At 40.2% G+C, this 15,306-nt stretch overlaps 1 protein-coding gene across 1 annotated transcript; it reads right to left on the bottom strand.

The window, feature by feature from the left end:
- Positions 1 to 11,225: 11,225 nt before the first annotated feature.
- LOC147604273 (uncharacterized) lies at positions 11,226 to 12,947 on the bottom strand. The gene has a single exon (XM_086795430.1). The coding sequence runs from the start codon at positions 12,861 to 12,863 to the stop codon at positions 11,358 to 11,360; it is 1,506 nt and encodes a 501-aa protein (XP_086651556.1). The 5' UTR covers positions 12,864 to 12,947; the 3' UTR covers positions 11,226 to 11,357.
- Positions 12,948 to 15,306: the final 2,359 nt, after the last annotated feature.

Genomic DNA, 15,306 nt, shown 5'->3' on the forward strand with positions numbered 1-15,306 from the left:
GGAGATAGTCAGTCGTCGTTGATGGAGATGAAGGCCGTTGGTGGGGAGATAAATGAGAATACGAACTCCAAGACATGCAATAAATGAGATGAGTATCCTAGAAAATCCGTTTTTAATGCTACGCGACACGTCAGCGCCGCGTTTCCACCCGCCATTCCATGAATGCCATGTGGTAGCCCGCCGTGTACCTAGCACGTGTACAAGCTATAAAGTTTAATCAAAGCCCTTTTTAATGCTATGCGACACGTCAGCGCCGCCTAGTCGCCATGGCAGCCCGCTAGCACGTGTGTTCGCTCTAAAGACTAATCAAAGCCGTTAATCACGCCACCTTTTCGTCCTCTTATCGATTTTGCCTTGTCTGTCCTCCTGCTTGCCTCCAGGTGACTTCCGACCGCCACAGTACTGAACCGATTTTCCACCTCCTGCACGACAGTCTCCATCCATTCGCACGCAAGAAATGTAAGTTTTTGTATACTACTTGATTGTTTTGTAAGTTTCTTGTATATTGCTTGTTTGTTTTGTTTTTTCTTCGACTGTTTGCCCTATGCCATTGTTTTTTCTTCGACTGTTTGCCTTCTGCCGTGGTGATTCGATTCACCTTAAAGCACACGACGGGCCATTAGAATCTCAATAAGCTCCATGTCTTATGGTGAATCGAATCACCATGGCAGAAGGCAAACGTAAGAGATTCGCGATAATCCTCCTCCCGTTGTAGAAAATCGATTCACTATAACGCAAGGAGGATTGTTTTGCTTTGACTGGACCTTAGACTCGCGTTATGGTGAATCGATTCACCATAACGCATGACCAAGGGGCAAAGGATTCACGATAATCCACCTCTTATTGGTGTCAATTAATTCACCTCCTACATGACAGTCTCCATCCATTCCCACTCATAGAATGTGATGAAAGTGTATTACTTGATTGTTTTGTGAGTTTCTTGTATAATACTTGATTGTTTTGTTTTTCCTTCGACTCTTTGCCCTCTGCCATTGTTTTCTCTTCGACTGTTTGCCCTCTGTCATGGTGATTCGATTCACCGTAAAGCAGACGACGAGTCATAAAAATCTCAATACTGCTCTATGTGTTATGGTGAATCGAATCACCAAACTGCAAGACAGAATGGTAAGAGATTCGGGAGAACCCTCCTCCCGTTGTAGTAGATCGATTCACTATAACGCGAGGAGGATTGTTTTGCTTTGACTGGCTCTTAGTCTCGCGTTATAGTGAATCAAATCACTATAACGCAAGATCGAAGCTCAAAGAATGCACGATAATCCGCCTCTTATTGGTCTCAATGAATTCACCATAATGCGAGAAGTATTATTGTGTTTCTGTGGGCCTTCCTCTCGCGTTATGGTGAATGGATTCACCATAACGCGAGGAAGTGCATATTGCTTTCTTGGCCACCCTCTCTCGCTTTATGGTGAATTGTTAATCGTGTACTACTAAATAGCAAAGTTTTCTGCTTTTTCTTGTGTTTTCAGATGGCTCGTGTAAGGCATACAGCTAGACCCATTGACAATGCAGCTCCCTCATCTACTACTGGGAAGAAGATGGGCGTTCTGAAAGCCTCAAGATCAAGGAAATCAAGCAGTCCTTCCCGATTGTCCAAAATGCAGCCTAGACTAAGGCGTTTCGCTGTGCATTCGGCAGCCCTGCGAGAAATCAAAAAGTTTATGAAGCACCCGACAGCTGCTATTCCCAGATTGCCTTTCCAGAGGCTTGCCAGGAGAATTTGTGAGCAGAATGGAATTTTGTTTAGGTGGAAGGCATCGGCCTTGTTTTGCTTGCAAGAGGCCACAGAAGATTGGATGATCGAATTTTTTTTGGATAGTTACGTTCTTACTGCCCACGCACACAGGGTGACAGTAATGAACAAAGATTTTTTCAGCCTAGTAGCCCTTCGTTTCAGATACGATAAGTTACTTAGACCAGTTACGTTTACTGATGAACGAATGTTACAAATTTTGGATGTCCGTCCTGTACAAAAAGTGAGAATTGAAGAGGTGACCGAGGGAGGTCCAGATCATGAGCATCAGACTCGGGCAAATTTAATGACAAGCGCTCAAAGGGAACATCAAGCTGCAATGCTTGCATTGCAAACAAAAAGGGAAAATGTTCGCGCACTCCACGCCATGAATCGGGAGGCGCTGCAATTTTTGTTGCCGGAGTTCTATGTACCCTTTAATATTAGAGAGCATAGATGTTATTTCCCGATTCATGCTGAAGAAATCAACATTTTGTTTGATCCCAAAACTGAAGTCAACGACAAAGTGCTCAGATGTGTTTTAAGGTATACTCTTTTCTCTGTCCTCCCACAATTTTTCATTCTTGGCTCTTAAAGTTGATGCCTCACTCTTGATGTGTTTCCTTGTGAAGTTTTGTTATTTCGCTATTGCCCGAGGATGTACAGCAACGAGTGTTCCAGATTGATTCACTGGTCTCAACACTGCTAGTAGAGTCAGTTCTGTACCTCGATGTGCTGAACTGGTTTCGGGAGGTCCAGCTGGACGATGCCCGAGTATTTTTTTTGGCATATCATGAAAAGTGAGTTTGTCTCTCTCTCTCTCTCTCTCTCTCTCTCTCTCTCTCTCTCTCTCTCTCTCTCTCTCTCTCTCTTGCATGATGTTTATAGGAATCACCGTACACGAGTTATATAGTGCTTCCTTTGGATTGAAACTAATAGAAATCTATTGTGCAGTTCCCATTGGAGTCTTCTACTAGTCGACGTGCAAGAAAATGTCATTTACCTTGCAAATTCGACATCTGGTGTCCATGGAAATGTTTTGCTGTAAGTAAAAATCATTAAGATACATATTATTGTTTGAGTTAGAAGTCCGGATTGATCAGGATAATGATTGGTCTCTGTTTAAAGTGGAGTCAGGAAACTAATGGCAGCTTACGAGAGCCTCAGCATGGACATCGACACCCTGGATCGATCGACCATCCGAAGGGTTAGTGTCCCCAAACAAGAAGATGGCTACAGCTGTGGGTGGAGGGTCGCACTTAATGCAATGTTGCTGCTACGAAGCATTTTTCAGCTCCCTTCAGAGGATGTAAGCATTTTCAGCTCCCATACGCATGCGTGCTCTTGTTTATCTTCTTATATATTGTCATGTTGATCTTATTTATGCCTTGATGAATTGTGATGGCAGTTTCCATCAATGTCTCGCTACGTGGACCTAGACGTCCAAACGTTTAGGGAGGAAACGATTGCAAAATTGATCGAGGTCGCTGAAGTTATGCCTCCAGACGGGCCAGTGGACTTCATCCCGCCCAATCCACGAGGGGGGATAGGCCCCCCTGAGCCTCTTACATGGGCTCCATACTTGGGAGAAGAGCCATGGCTCCATCCTGAAGCCGATACCTATGGGTTCCAGTAATAAATAGTTTTTTCCTTCTTCCAACAAATGTACGTTTGTAAATATGCAGCTATACATGTATTGGAGAGAGAACATCAATTGTAAATACACTTTTCATTTGAAAATCAGAGGATCAAATTTGCTACTGTGTTCCTTCACTGCTTGCTTTCTTACTTTAAGCCTTTTTTGTGTACATAAAAATTCAATTGGGGAATTCTTGCCTTCATTACATTGTTTTAAACAATAAAGCATTACAAAAGCAATGTTCTGAATAGATAAGTTTATTGCATATGGAAAATACATTGTCACCGTATACATGCTCACATCATATATCTTCTAGTGCCTCCAATTCATGTGGGGCTGAAACATCTTTACAAATGATCTGATGCTCTCTTCTTTTACTTAGCTTCCGACCATCGAGCTTGAAGCAAAATTGATCTGGAGGATTCTGAATAGCTACTTCTAATTCCTTCCTAACATATTCGAGAGTCCAATTCTCTTCCACTTCCAATGTCAAAGATGGGTGACCCTGTCGAATCATAACTATATCTATCAAGCAAGAGTGGCTGCCATCTCTTGTATCTTGGTCCATGCTTTCCCACTTGTTGTTGATCCATCGCCACCTTCTATAAGTAAATGACATGCACAGATGTTGATCCATCGCCACCTTCTATAAGTAAATGACATGCACAGATGTTGCCTGGCAATATAGTATCTGATTCCAAAATATCATTAGGATAATTTTCCAAGTATAATCAAATAAGCGTTGTAACTGTTTCACAAAAATACATTATAATGTTTTAACACTCACCGAAATGCAATGTCGGAGGTGTTCAATCGACATTCGATCAAATCATCTCCCTTTGATGATTTCACTCTCCAACCTTTGTCAAACAAATGATCAAGCCAGGCTTCATCTACATCTTTGCACACAAAAGTTGTTCTAGTTTTTCTCAATTGTTTACAATCAGAAAATAAATGAACAAAGCATGCAATTGGAACAAACAAACTTAAGTGCACATTTCTTGCACCAATGCTAGGCTTCATAGCACATTTAATATCATTAAACATTTTGGTCCTGTATGACTCTATCACTTCTGTGTCAAGCAATGGCCACTCAGGACTATCAAGTGCGGGCAACGGAATATGTTCCAACTTTCCATGTCGACTCGATTGAGTGGGCAAGGTATAAAATGAGTCATAGAAATATGTTCTACTTCTTGCGAGATCACTTGGTGCACGACCTTCATATTGAAGTTCCCCCACCTCACCATGTACGACATTCAAGAATCCCACTTTTGTGGATCAAGGAGGGAGGATGAAATGAGGGACGGTGTGTTCTTTTGGGCGCCAAAGATGTTTCGAGATTCAAAAGTGGAACCAAGTTGAGGGAATAACCGGGAGAATTTGTATCTATCTATTCCAAGCATTCAAGCTTCATTAGTTCTAGGGGTGGTGGAAAGAATTTTTTAGTGCTCCACGTCTAACACAGGAATGTGGAAAACATTCTTTTATTGTGTTAGTTTCTGACAAAAAATCGGTTTTAAATATTTAAAGACAAGGTGATGGTTTTTTTTAATATTTCATGAAGATAAGAGTTTCTCCACGTTTTGGGTGGGTTTGTACAGAGGTCCCACCACCGGTGAATCTCGTTCGTAGATTACATGTCACTCAATCTATGTGTCTATTATTATATTATTGTTGAAACAGCTCTCTTTTGAGTCCAGAATTTTCCTAATGTCATTTCTAATTTACTAGTGGCTCAAGCCACAGATGCTTGTGTGACCAACCTTACACTATCACAAAAAAATAAAACTTGCACAAGACAATTGAAAAACCTTAATAAGACAGTGAGGCAAAAAACTTGAAATTGTATTTACTTCCATCCAAGATTACATATCCAGTGGTTGTTTGATAGCTACACAGCTAGGGAAAGTAATTTTTCTACAAAGAAAAGATCGTTCCTGCCTTTTGCACACTACTCTTCCATTGATTATCAAAGCAAAATCACCACTCAGTGAGAATCAAAGAACTAAGTAGTCACGTAAGTTGGCAAGGGATCAGTCATCATTCACAGCAACATCTTCTACATCCCCACCTTGCATGGATATATGTAGCACAACCTGTTTTGTAGAGGTTGTGTCGGAGTCTAACGCCTCCCATCCTCCATTTGTAAGCTTCCATCGCCTGTAAGGAAATGCAATGGACAACTGTTGCTTGGCAATATGGTAGCGCATCATAACCTTCTCAACTATTACTCCACTGATGGTGTCTCCATTGTGTTGAACAACTTTTTTATCCCATGCAGGTGATAAGAAACAAGTGAGAGCTCTCTCCCCCTTTGCAATCCATAAAGTTGGGGTGCGATGTGTGTCACTTGTACGGAACAGGTACACAAAGAGGTGTAGAGGTATGAAGCAAGTTATGGTTGCATTGTGAGACCCATATGTGCACTTCATAGCATTTTGCACCTTGCTTTCGATCTGCAAACAAGCCATGGCCACTGAAGCATTGTCTGGAATTGGCCATTCAATAGATGTGAGAGTTGGTGTAGGTTCTGGAACTAATTTTCCAGTACCATTTGCTGTCGTGGTGGGAACCACATATGTATCCTCATAGAAGAAGATGTTTCGTGCAAGAAGTTGTGCAGCTGGACACCCTCCAAAGATTAAACTACCAAGCTCCACATGGTATGCTTCAAAGGTTCCTAAAATTGCCTCCATGGGCTCCCACTCACCAAAGTTTGAGGGAAAAATATCTACGCAGAGGAATCCAAGAATAATCAAAGCAGTGCTCAGTATACCATTATTAGCACACAATTGATTTAAAAACAAGAATATAAAGTGGTGAAATAACTTACAATTTGCAGGAAATTGTTGACGTTGGTAATGGTCTGCTAGTGTCAGCTCTGTTGCCTTGTAAACATGTTGGACCTTGGCTAGCTTTTTTCTATCACGATCTTGTTTGAGCTCCAATATCCGCCCTTTCCAATGGTGACTTTGTATATCAACGTACCGCTTTGACACCTTGTGGGTTCCTCTTGTCCTCTAGGCTGCATCGTAATCCAATTCCACTTCTCGTACTGTTTGATGTTCCAACGCCCATCCTCATCTTGACCACTACTACAAGAAAGAGATTGAATACTGATCGGAGGCCTTCGAGCTTTAGAAGAAGACATCAGATGTAGATATTAGGGAGATTATAAACCTTGATGGCAAAGGGAAAATAGAATGGTGAGGAAAAAACTTAGACTAGGGAGATGTACATAAGAGAAGGAGTTGTAGAGCAAGTTCCAAGGGCTTGGTTGTGCTATTACTGCACTTTGAAAGAGGATATTAGAGGGGGTGAGAGGAGACAATGAGTAAGATTATGAGAGCCAAAGCATTTGCAACTCAAGCTTCCATAGCTTGGCTTTGCTGTTACACTCTGTAAAAGGAGGTTGGACAAGGTAGAAGGATGAAGTAAGGAAATGTAAGTGAGGATCAAACTTCCATAGCTTCTGAGAGGAGGTTGCAGATCAAGCTTCCATAGCTATAGATCTAGGTTTGTGAGTGAAGAGAGAGGTAGATCAAGAGGTAGATAGCTAAAAGAAGTAGTCTAGAGAGTGAAAAACGCCCTGCTATGAGAAAGGGGAAAGAGAGAGTGTTTTGGAGGGAAGATGGGAGAGAGGGATAGTGGAAAGTGAAGAGGAATGTGCATTGAATGCAAGATAATGATGGGAGCTCGTTTTTGGGCCTCTATCACTTTAGAGACCTTACTTAATGATGGCTGCAGCTATCCTTTTCTATAAAAAAAAAGGGGAAAATTTCATATATATATAAATTTTTTAATTTTTAGGTGATTTTTAATTTTTAGGTGATTTTAAAAATTAAAAAAGAGCCTATTTAGCTTATTATTCTAAGTTTGACCACTCTTGCAAACCATTGGTTTCAGTCCACATGTAATCTCCCTATTTGTCTATTTCTTAATCACCTCCATTGGCAAATAAAAGGGCCCAAAAAGACTCCATTGAGTTCCTAATGTTAACAAGTTTTTGACTTTAATTTGTTTATTATGTTTTAATTTCCATACAAGTTTCACATTCTGTTTTTTTTTTAGTGCCACTAAGTGGCATTATAGTGGCATAACATAAAATGTTGCTATTGCTTGCTTTTCTTGTAGTGATATTGAATTTACACTAGATGTGTTTCTTCTTACAAGGTTGTGTTTCATGCGGATATAAATGATAAGAAATGGTGGAAGTCGCTCCTTGTTCAAGTAGTATTTTTCAAGCTGATGGAGATGTTGAGGAGAATCATGGACGTTCCAAAATTTTTTATTGGATGTAAAGTGATTCAAGGATGTGGTGTGTGTAGGCGCTCAAGAAACCGTGAAAAGGCATCCAAATGGATTCATGGCGTCGATTCCACAAAATTTTGGTAAACAGAGAGAGACACATTTGTGCTACCTCACCATTGTGAGCAAGTAAATTCTATCCACAAGATTTTATTATATCATCCTTATGCATGTTTAATTTACACTCGATGTCTGCTTACAAGGTTGTGTTTCATGTGGATATAAATGACAAGAAATGGTGGTATGTCTTACAAGTCACTCCTCCTCGTTCAAAGATTTGATAGGGATGTTGAAGAGCTCATGGACGAAGTGGGAATTAGAAATGAACATGTGGAGGGTCACGTACAAGATGAATGCAGGATAATACCAACTAATCAAGACGAAGGTGTCCCTATCCAAGATGATGAGGAAGGAATTAAATCCGAGCATAATGACGATAATGATGATCCACTACTTGTTAACTAGCAGTGGGATAGATCTTTTATACCTTGTAATAGGACATATGGATCTTGAGATAGACCAATTAACACGTATGGATTTGATGGAAGATGCAATAAATGTTGGGCCAATTAACACATATGGATTTGATGGAAGATGATCACCTGAATTCATTAAACGATTTCTCAATTTGCTAGTCTTGATTTAGTCCAGATTTGATTATACTACAATACATTTTGTGTTTTTTCTTTTGTGAGCACGGTATTTCAAAAACATTGTTCTATTGCTGCCTTTCTTGTGATACTAAACACATACAAGCAGGTTGACATTTTACACGATGTCAACAAAACGCTTCAACGGTTGAATTTCAAGCCAATGTCTAGCACTACCTTTAACAGAATTTGGAATACAGAGTTTAAACATGTGACTTTGTCAAAAACAAGAGAATTCTCCAAGTGCAATGTTTGCAGTAGAATTAAGTTCTTCTTTTGTGATATTGGGATATGTTTGAGGTCTCTGAAATGCTCTCTAGAATGTTTAGATTTTTTTCCCTGTACGCGGCTGGCTATACATGAGGCTATGCACACGGCTATACACGAGGCTACAGTCGTATTATAGCCATGCACAACTATAGCCGCGCATTGAAATTGTGCACACCCTGCACACCTATCCGGGTCCTCTCTCTCCTCTTCACACGGCTATGCTCCCCATCTCTTGTATTGTTATGTTGAGTGTTAGTTGTTGAAAGTTCAAAGGAATAATTAACGATACCAATTATAAAATATCTAAAACAATACAACCATAAAAGGGTGCTCTGGCGTAAGACATATTACTAATCTAAATCACACCTACTTCAAATGATCCTCAAGGCCTCGCCTTAGTTTTGAGTTAGTTCAACGTACAACGCCTACGCATAATAGGAAGTATATTCATAAATTTTGTTCTAAAGAAAAAGCCTCGCTGCCCTCTCTCTCTCTCTTTCTACACATGGGCTCGCCCAGCCCACAAGCTGATCACATGTGGGAGTACCTCTCCCCTTTGCTTTTTGAGAGCCGCGTCTACATCTGCTCATGTCCACCAGCTGTGGGCGATTCTCCCGTATACAATTCGCATGCGGATCTACCCCCCATTTCTCTTTTACCCTTCCATTTACCTGGCTCATAGAAGCACACAGACTGTGTAGCGACAAGTACAACGGCGCGCGCACCAGCAGCGGCATCTTTTTTTCTCTTCCCTAAGCTCCTATTTTGGCCTCCTGCCCATTCACACTAGGCCTCCACTCCCTATCATACCCCATAACTTTTCCCATGCTTTTCACACTCAAACAACATGACTACGCCTCCACATCCCATCATACCCCAAACAAGAAGGTTTTCCCATGCTTTTCACGCTGAAACAACATGACGAGGCCTCCATCATACCCCAAACAAGAGGGTTTTCCCATGCTTTTTACACTCAAAAAACACTCCGTTTTTTTCACACCCATCTTGCTCTCCCATTAACACAAAATCGCTTTTTGGGTAGGGTTTTATGCAACACATAACATAAGATCACCCCATCCATGTTTTTTTTAATGATGTGAATCTCTTTTGCTTCACTTCCTCCACCTTCTTCATGTCAGATCTACTTCAATAGGAATTCTAAACAAACAACACCATTACTCACCACCCAGGTCTTAAATCTAGATGAACTCACCCAACTCAATCTCAAGCAATCTAGTTAGAGGAATCCACATGATGTGCTAGCCAAAAATTGGAAACCGTTCACATCCCATATAAAAAACAACCCCACATAAGGGTGGCATTGGATTTGTTGAGACAAGACCATTACTCCGACAATCTAAATGAACTCATCCAACTCACCCTCAAGCAATCTAGTTAGAGGAATCAACATGATTGGCTAACCAAGAAACCGATTATATCCCATAGTAAAAACAATACCATGAAAGCGTGGCATTGGATTTGTTGATAGCACCCCTAAGCTCATGAACAAGAGACTCTACCAATATCAAAGTGTACAACTAATCACCAATGTTCACATTGTCCTCACTCCCCATCCTAATCTTAGCTTCCTTCAGAGTTATTTAGCTTTCCTCTAACCTTAGTTAATTCGTGCCACTTATTACTATAACATTGATTCAAACCCTAGAGTCTAGGTGTCTGTTCTTCGCATCCTAAATGTGCATCAATGTCGATTAGTATGGGATGTAACAAGGCCAATCACACTAAGGGTGGGGTCATATGCTTTTGGGTTGATGCTATAGCAATCTTTAAGGCTTCTAACTAGAAGCTCTACTTTAGTTTATATATACAATTGGCACACATTTCTGCTCAACCAATGATGGTTGGCCTAGATCTTTTAAGAAATGGATGAGGGTTTTAATCTTGTGAGCTCCTAAAGAAAGATCCCTGCATCCACCTAAGTCTTGCCTCTTAAACACCTACGCGCATGGGTCCTATATGCAATCTGCATAGAAGGAGATACAATGTGTCAAAGAAATATTTTTGTCATTGTATTGTCCCTTTAGATGTCGGGCTCCCCACCAAATTACTCGTTAATTAACTACAGCGTTCAACGTGACTCCACACAAATTCCAAATTGCAACCTCCAACCTTGTGCGCAAAGGATATTCTCAAGTAGTTAGCTTCTTCTACCTCTACTAGTACACGTCGACAAACTTTCTACTAGGATGTGTGCAATGTATGAGGCTTGAAATCTAATTTTGTCAAATTACTTATGTCTAGTGAGTCCCATGACAATACTTTTTCTTTGACTTATTGCTTCATGTAGGTTGCACAAGCTTTGAGCCAAAAGCATGTGAACCTCACCTAGGGTAAGGGTGGGTACTTATTATTTTGTTACAACCATGCATATATTTTGTAGCCAATTAGACCACCATGCACACGTGACAGTATCAAGGAAAGGCCGAATTGTTTTCAACTCAATTCACAAAAGCCTCCCAATTAAAACTAAGCATGCAACGCAGTGCAAACACGAAAGGCCTGGAAAAAACATAAATACATTTAAAAAAGCATGACTCTCTAATTACTACAAATACATAAATATATTAAAAAAAGCACGAGAGTCTAATCACTACAAATGATATGATTGATGAGGAGAAATACGATACAATACATTGAGAAGCTCAAATGAAGTTGGGCCAGATTAAGCTACTACAAGGTGCAGGTGAGCATGCAGCACTACTAGTATTACTACTAGCTAGTAATGGCCTGCAATGGTAAGCGCGGGAGGTGACGAATTACCATAATCATATGGGCTTTCAAGCTGATTACAATAATCTGATGGATTAAGGGAGTGTGGGTTAATCATTTGACTCACTTCTAGGAATTGGTGGAGCCAAATCTGGTGCCTGAGATACTTGATGTATTCTATGGCCTCGTCAAGCATGGAAGCCGTGTCCATCTTAGTGCCCCCCGGCACGAGCGTCTGCAGTATCTTGAACTTGTTGCTGATCCTGTGCCTCCTCCTCCTCGCAGCAATCCCTTGCGGATGCACTGATACCTTGTTTCGACGAGGATTAGGGTTCGAACCACTATTAAGTTCAGGGTTTGGACTAGGATTAGGATTAGGACGAGGATAAGGTTTAGTGCCAGGACTAAGGTTCGGGTTTCGGCAAGAGTTAGGATTAGGGTTAGGGCTAGCTTCTGGAGTAGAATTGGGGTTAGCTTTTGTCCCTTGCTCTTCATAGTTGCACACCTTAGTACTGCTAGAACTAGAACTAGGATTAGGACTTAATCCGTTAGCAGTAGGGCATAATCCTTGCTTTGTCGCGCAATGCGCTTTACTGCTAATCACCGCATGAGCATCTGATCTTCTTGGCTCTTCAATAATATTTATTGCAAACCCCAGGTCAAACCCTAGGTCAGAGCTCTTGCCAAGCGCTTCATGGTTAATTGGATACCCTTGTGCAGCTGCTGTGGTAGGGTTCTTGCTTGGCTCATCTGCAGTGCATGCAAACACGTGTGCAGCAACTATACTAGAGTTGTTGCGTGGTTCTTCAATATTTGCAAACCTTTGTGGAAGAAAACCAATAGCAGCAGGCTCTTCTTCAGGAGTATTTGCAAACCCTTTACAAGGATAGCTAGGTCTAATTCTTTTGCATGGTGCACTATAGCAGAAAGGTAAGGAACTCTCTTGAGACCCCAAGAGTGTATTGCGCACAGGATCTAAACTGTGCTCCTGCTGCTTTTCCTGTGCACTACTACCTGGAGCAAGCATGGCCTCTGGCACACACATTGATGGGACAATATTGCAGGCTGTGGCCTCTGATGTGATCATACAACTGAGATCATGAGCAACTGTAGAGAAACAATTTTCTAAAGGCAGCATTGTATCAATGCTCTCTAGCTCAGCTGATGTGATGCTGCAGGGGCCTCTACAATAAGGATAGCTGCAATTCTTTATAAGAGGATATGGAGGGCTGCTCAACATTTGATGAAGTGTATGAACTTGTGATGTGATATTGCTGCTGCAAGGGAATGGGTTGGGGTTGAAGTCAGCATTTTTTAAGATTAATTGGTGGCAGTTGAAGGGTACCTGTGGTGGTGGGATTATATTACTAGCTTCATGCTGTTGTGCCTCATATGAGCTTACAAATTCCCCTAATGGGAATCCTTCACCTTGCTGCTGCAGCATACTGTCAGCACACACATTGGCCAAAGAAGGAAAGGATTGCTGTAGCAAGGGTACGGTAGAGGGTTCCATGGAGAAACCAAGAGATTAGAGAGGAAAACACAGACAACAGTTGAAGAATGGAGCTTATTGAGCCTAATTTGAAGATAATCAGCTGTAACAGTTGGTTAAAAGCAAGCAAGCTCACTCAAAAAGTCGGAGAAAAGAAAGTCTAAAAAGACCGAGAAGAAGCTGGAGAAGAAGGACGAGGGTTGAATATATTAATATATATAAAGGACTTGGAGGTATTTTTTATATATTTTAGTATTAAATTTGCAATAAATGCATAGAAGATTTGAAAGGTGTATTGGATATATCATATTAGTATATAAAGGAAGGATGGAAATTGAACTGCAGTGATCGCTTCAAGCTATGAACTGGGCGTTCACATTCACGAGGAAACTTTGGCCGGACAGTTTCTTTTAGCATAGTTTGTCTCTCTTGATCAGATGTCCATACACCAAGAGCCAGTTTCGGGTACTGCCAATTGTGGCTGGGTTGCAGGCAGCTTTGGATCCAGTGCAACATCTCAGCCCCCTTCCATCATCAAACATGCACTGTGCACCAATATGTCATTAAATATGACTGGATGTTACACCACCATTGAACCTTAACATTTCATAAACACCTTTGGGTGAGCTTTTCTTTTTTTTTTTTCCCTTTTTTAAGGAGGCGCTTATATTTTATTAGATATTGAACTCCCTACCTCCCAGCAGGTTTACTTACAAATATATAAGTATAGCAAGTGAGATGAGATAAAAGAGTTTTTTAATTCAAAATTTTAAGGTAAATGTATAGAAATATATTTATAGAAGGGGTTTTTTAAATCAATTCTGAAAAAAACCCCGTAAGTCCATACAAAAAAAGGGTCATTTTATTCATGAAAAATTCACAGGTATGGGGTTTTGTAATACCCCTTGAGTGCACGTGATACACCCCAAGATAAGGAGTGTGATTAAAGAAATGAACCCTCTCTCAAAAAAAACATTTCATAAACCAAATATTAATAAACCCTCCTAATTACATATAAGGTTTGTAGAGCTTGAGGGTTCATTTTATTACAATATATATGTATTAAAAATGTAAAAATGAAATAAGGACTCCTCTTACTCTATATACTAACAAGTATAGAAGTGAGATTGTAAATAAATAATCTTTGACATCTTTCTTGAAGGTAGCTTGACTAGTGGATTGGATCTTTTCTATTCTTTTTGAAGATAGATCTATCTTGCCAAATTAAAAGATTGTTTTAGTTTATGTTTTATGCTCACAATTATATTTCATATTTAAGAGTTAGCTTTGTAAAGGCCATGGTGTAAGTCCTCTATAATTGATTCGTATTTAAGGGTTATGTTTGCAAAGGCCATGGTGTAATGTCCTCTATAATTGTTTCTTAAGGGTTAGCTTCGCAAAGGCCATAGTGTAATGTCCTCTAGTATTTGTACATTCAACAATATCTTGCAAAACAGCTTATTAATAAATTTAATTCAGTTTTGAGTGCGGTAATGTTTAGAGGAAATGATATGCCTACTAAGAACAACGAAATAGGCACTTCCAATAAAGAGAATCCATCTCAAGCATAAGATAGATGTAAAACTCATTCACTAAACCTATGGAGATATCATAATTTTTTACCTCTCATACAATTACTCTATGTATTCATTTCCATGGCTATACTCTTCCATGGCTATACTCTTCGATACCCACCCAACCAGCCTCTGCTATGTTCGATCCCTTGATATCATAAGTACCACCATATGATGAAGTTTCATTAAACTCAAGGCCTTAAATGATTATCTATCGAGTACACCTCTTTCTTCCACTCAAATATGGTCAGCAAACTATTAACAACTTTGTACATCATAAGTAGACCTAACAATTCAATAGCTTGTATATCGTGTTTAGATCTGAGAGTGTGATGATGCATATTCAATCATACCTTGCCTCAAGTGTGATGATGCATATTCAATCATACCCTTTTGCAGGACTGTAATGATGCATATTCAATCATACCTTGCTTGAGTGTGATGATGCATAATCAATCATACCTTTGCTCAACAAGTTATTGAGGAATCAGCACCTTGTTGAGGCTTGTATAGAAAATTATTGTACACCTAACAAAGGGTGGTGGTGCCTAACATACAATCATATGGTGATGATGATTGTCACGCCATGGATGCTAAAATACCAATACATGCTATACAAATTCCAAAAATAGCATTTGTTTGGAATCAAATAACTTCGTTGGACAAGGGTTTTTTCAAGTACTAGCCTTGATTATGAGAAAATCAGAAATACATTATTTTATTGGGGCCAAAACTGAATTGATATAGATTGATGGAAAGTGGTGTGGTGTGGGGAGGGGGGGCAGCTTATGTCATGTCAAGAGTTTCTTAAAAGGACGGGTACAAAGCACGGCTCTTGGTTTCTCACTAATATTTAAATGGAAATGCACTGCCCAACGTCATAGTACGTG

This window comes from Cibotium barometz, chromosome 62, assembly GCF_041138505.1.
Source record: "Cibotium barometz isolate CiBa-2024 chromosome 62, ASM4113850v1, whole genome shotgun sequence".
NCBI classification, from domain to species: domain Eukaryota; kingdom Viridiplantae; phylum Streptophyta; class Polypodiopsida; order Cyatheales; family Cibotiaceae; genus Cibotium; species Cibotium barometz.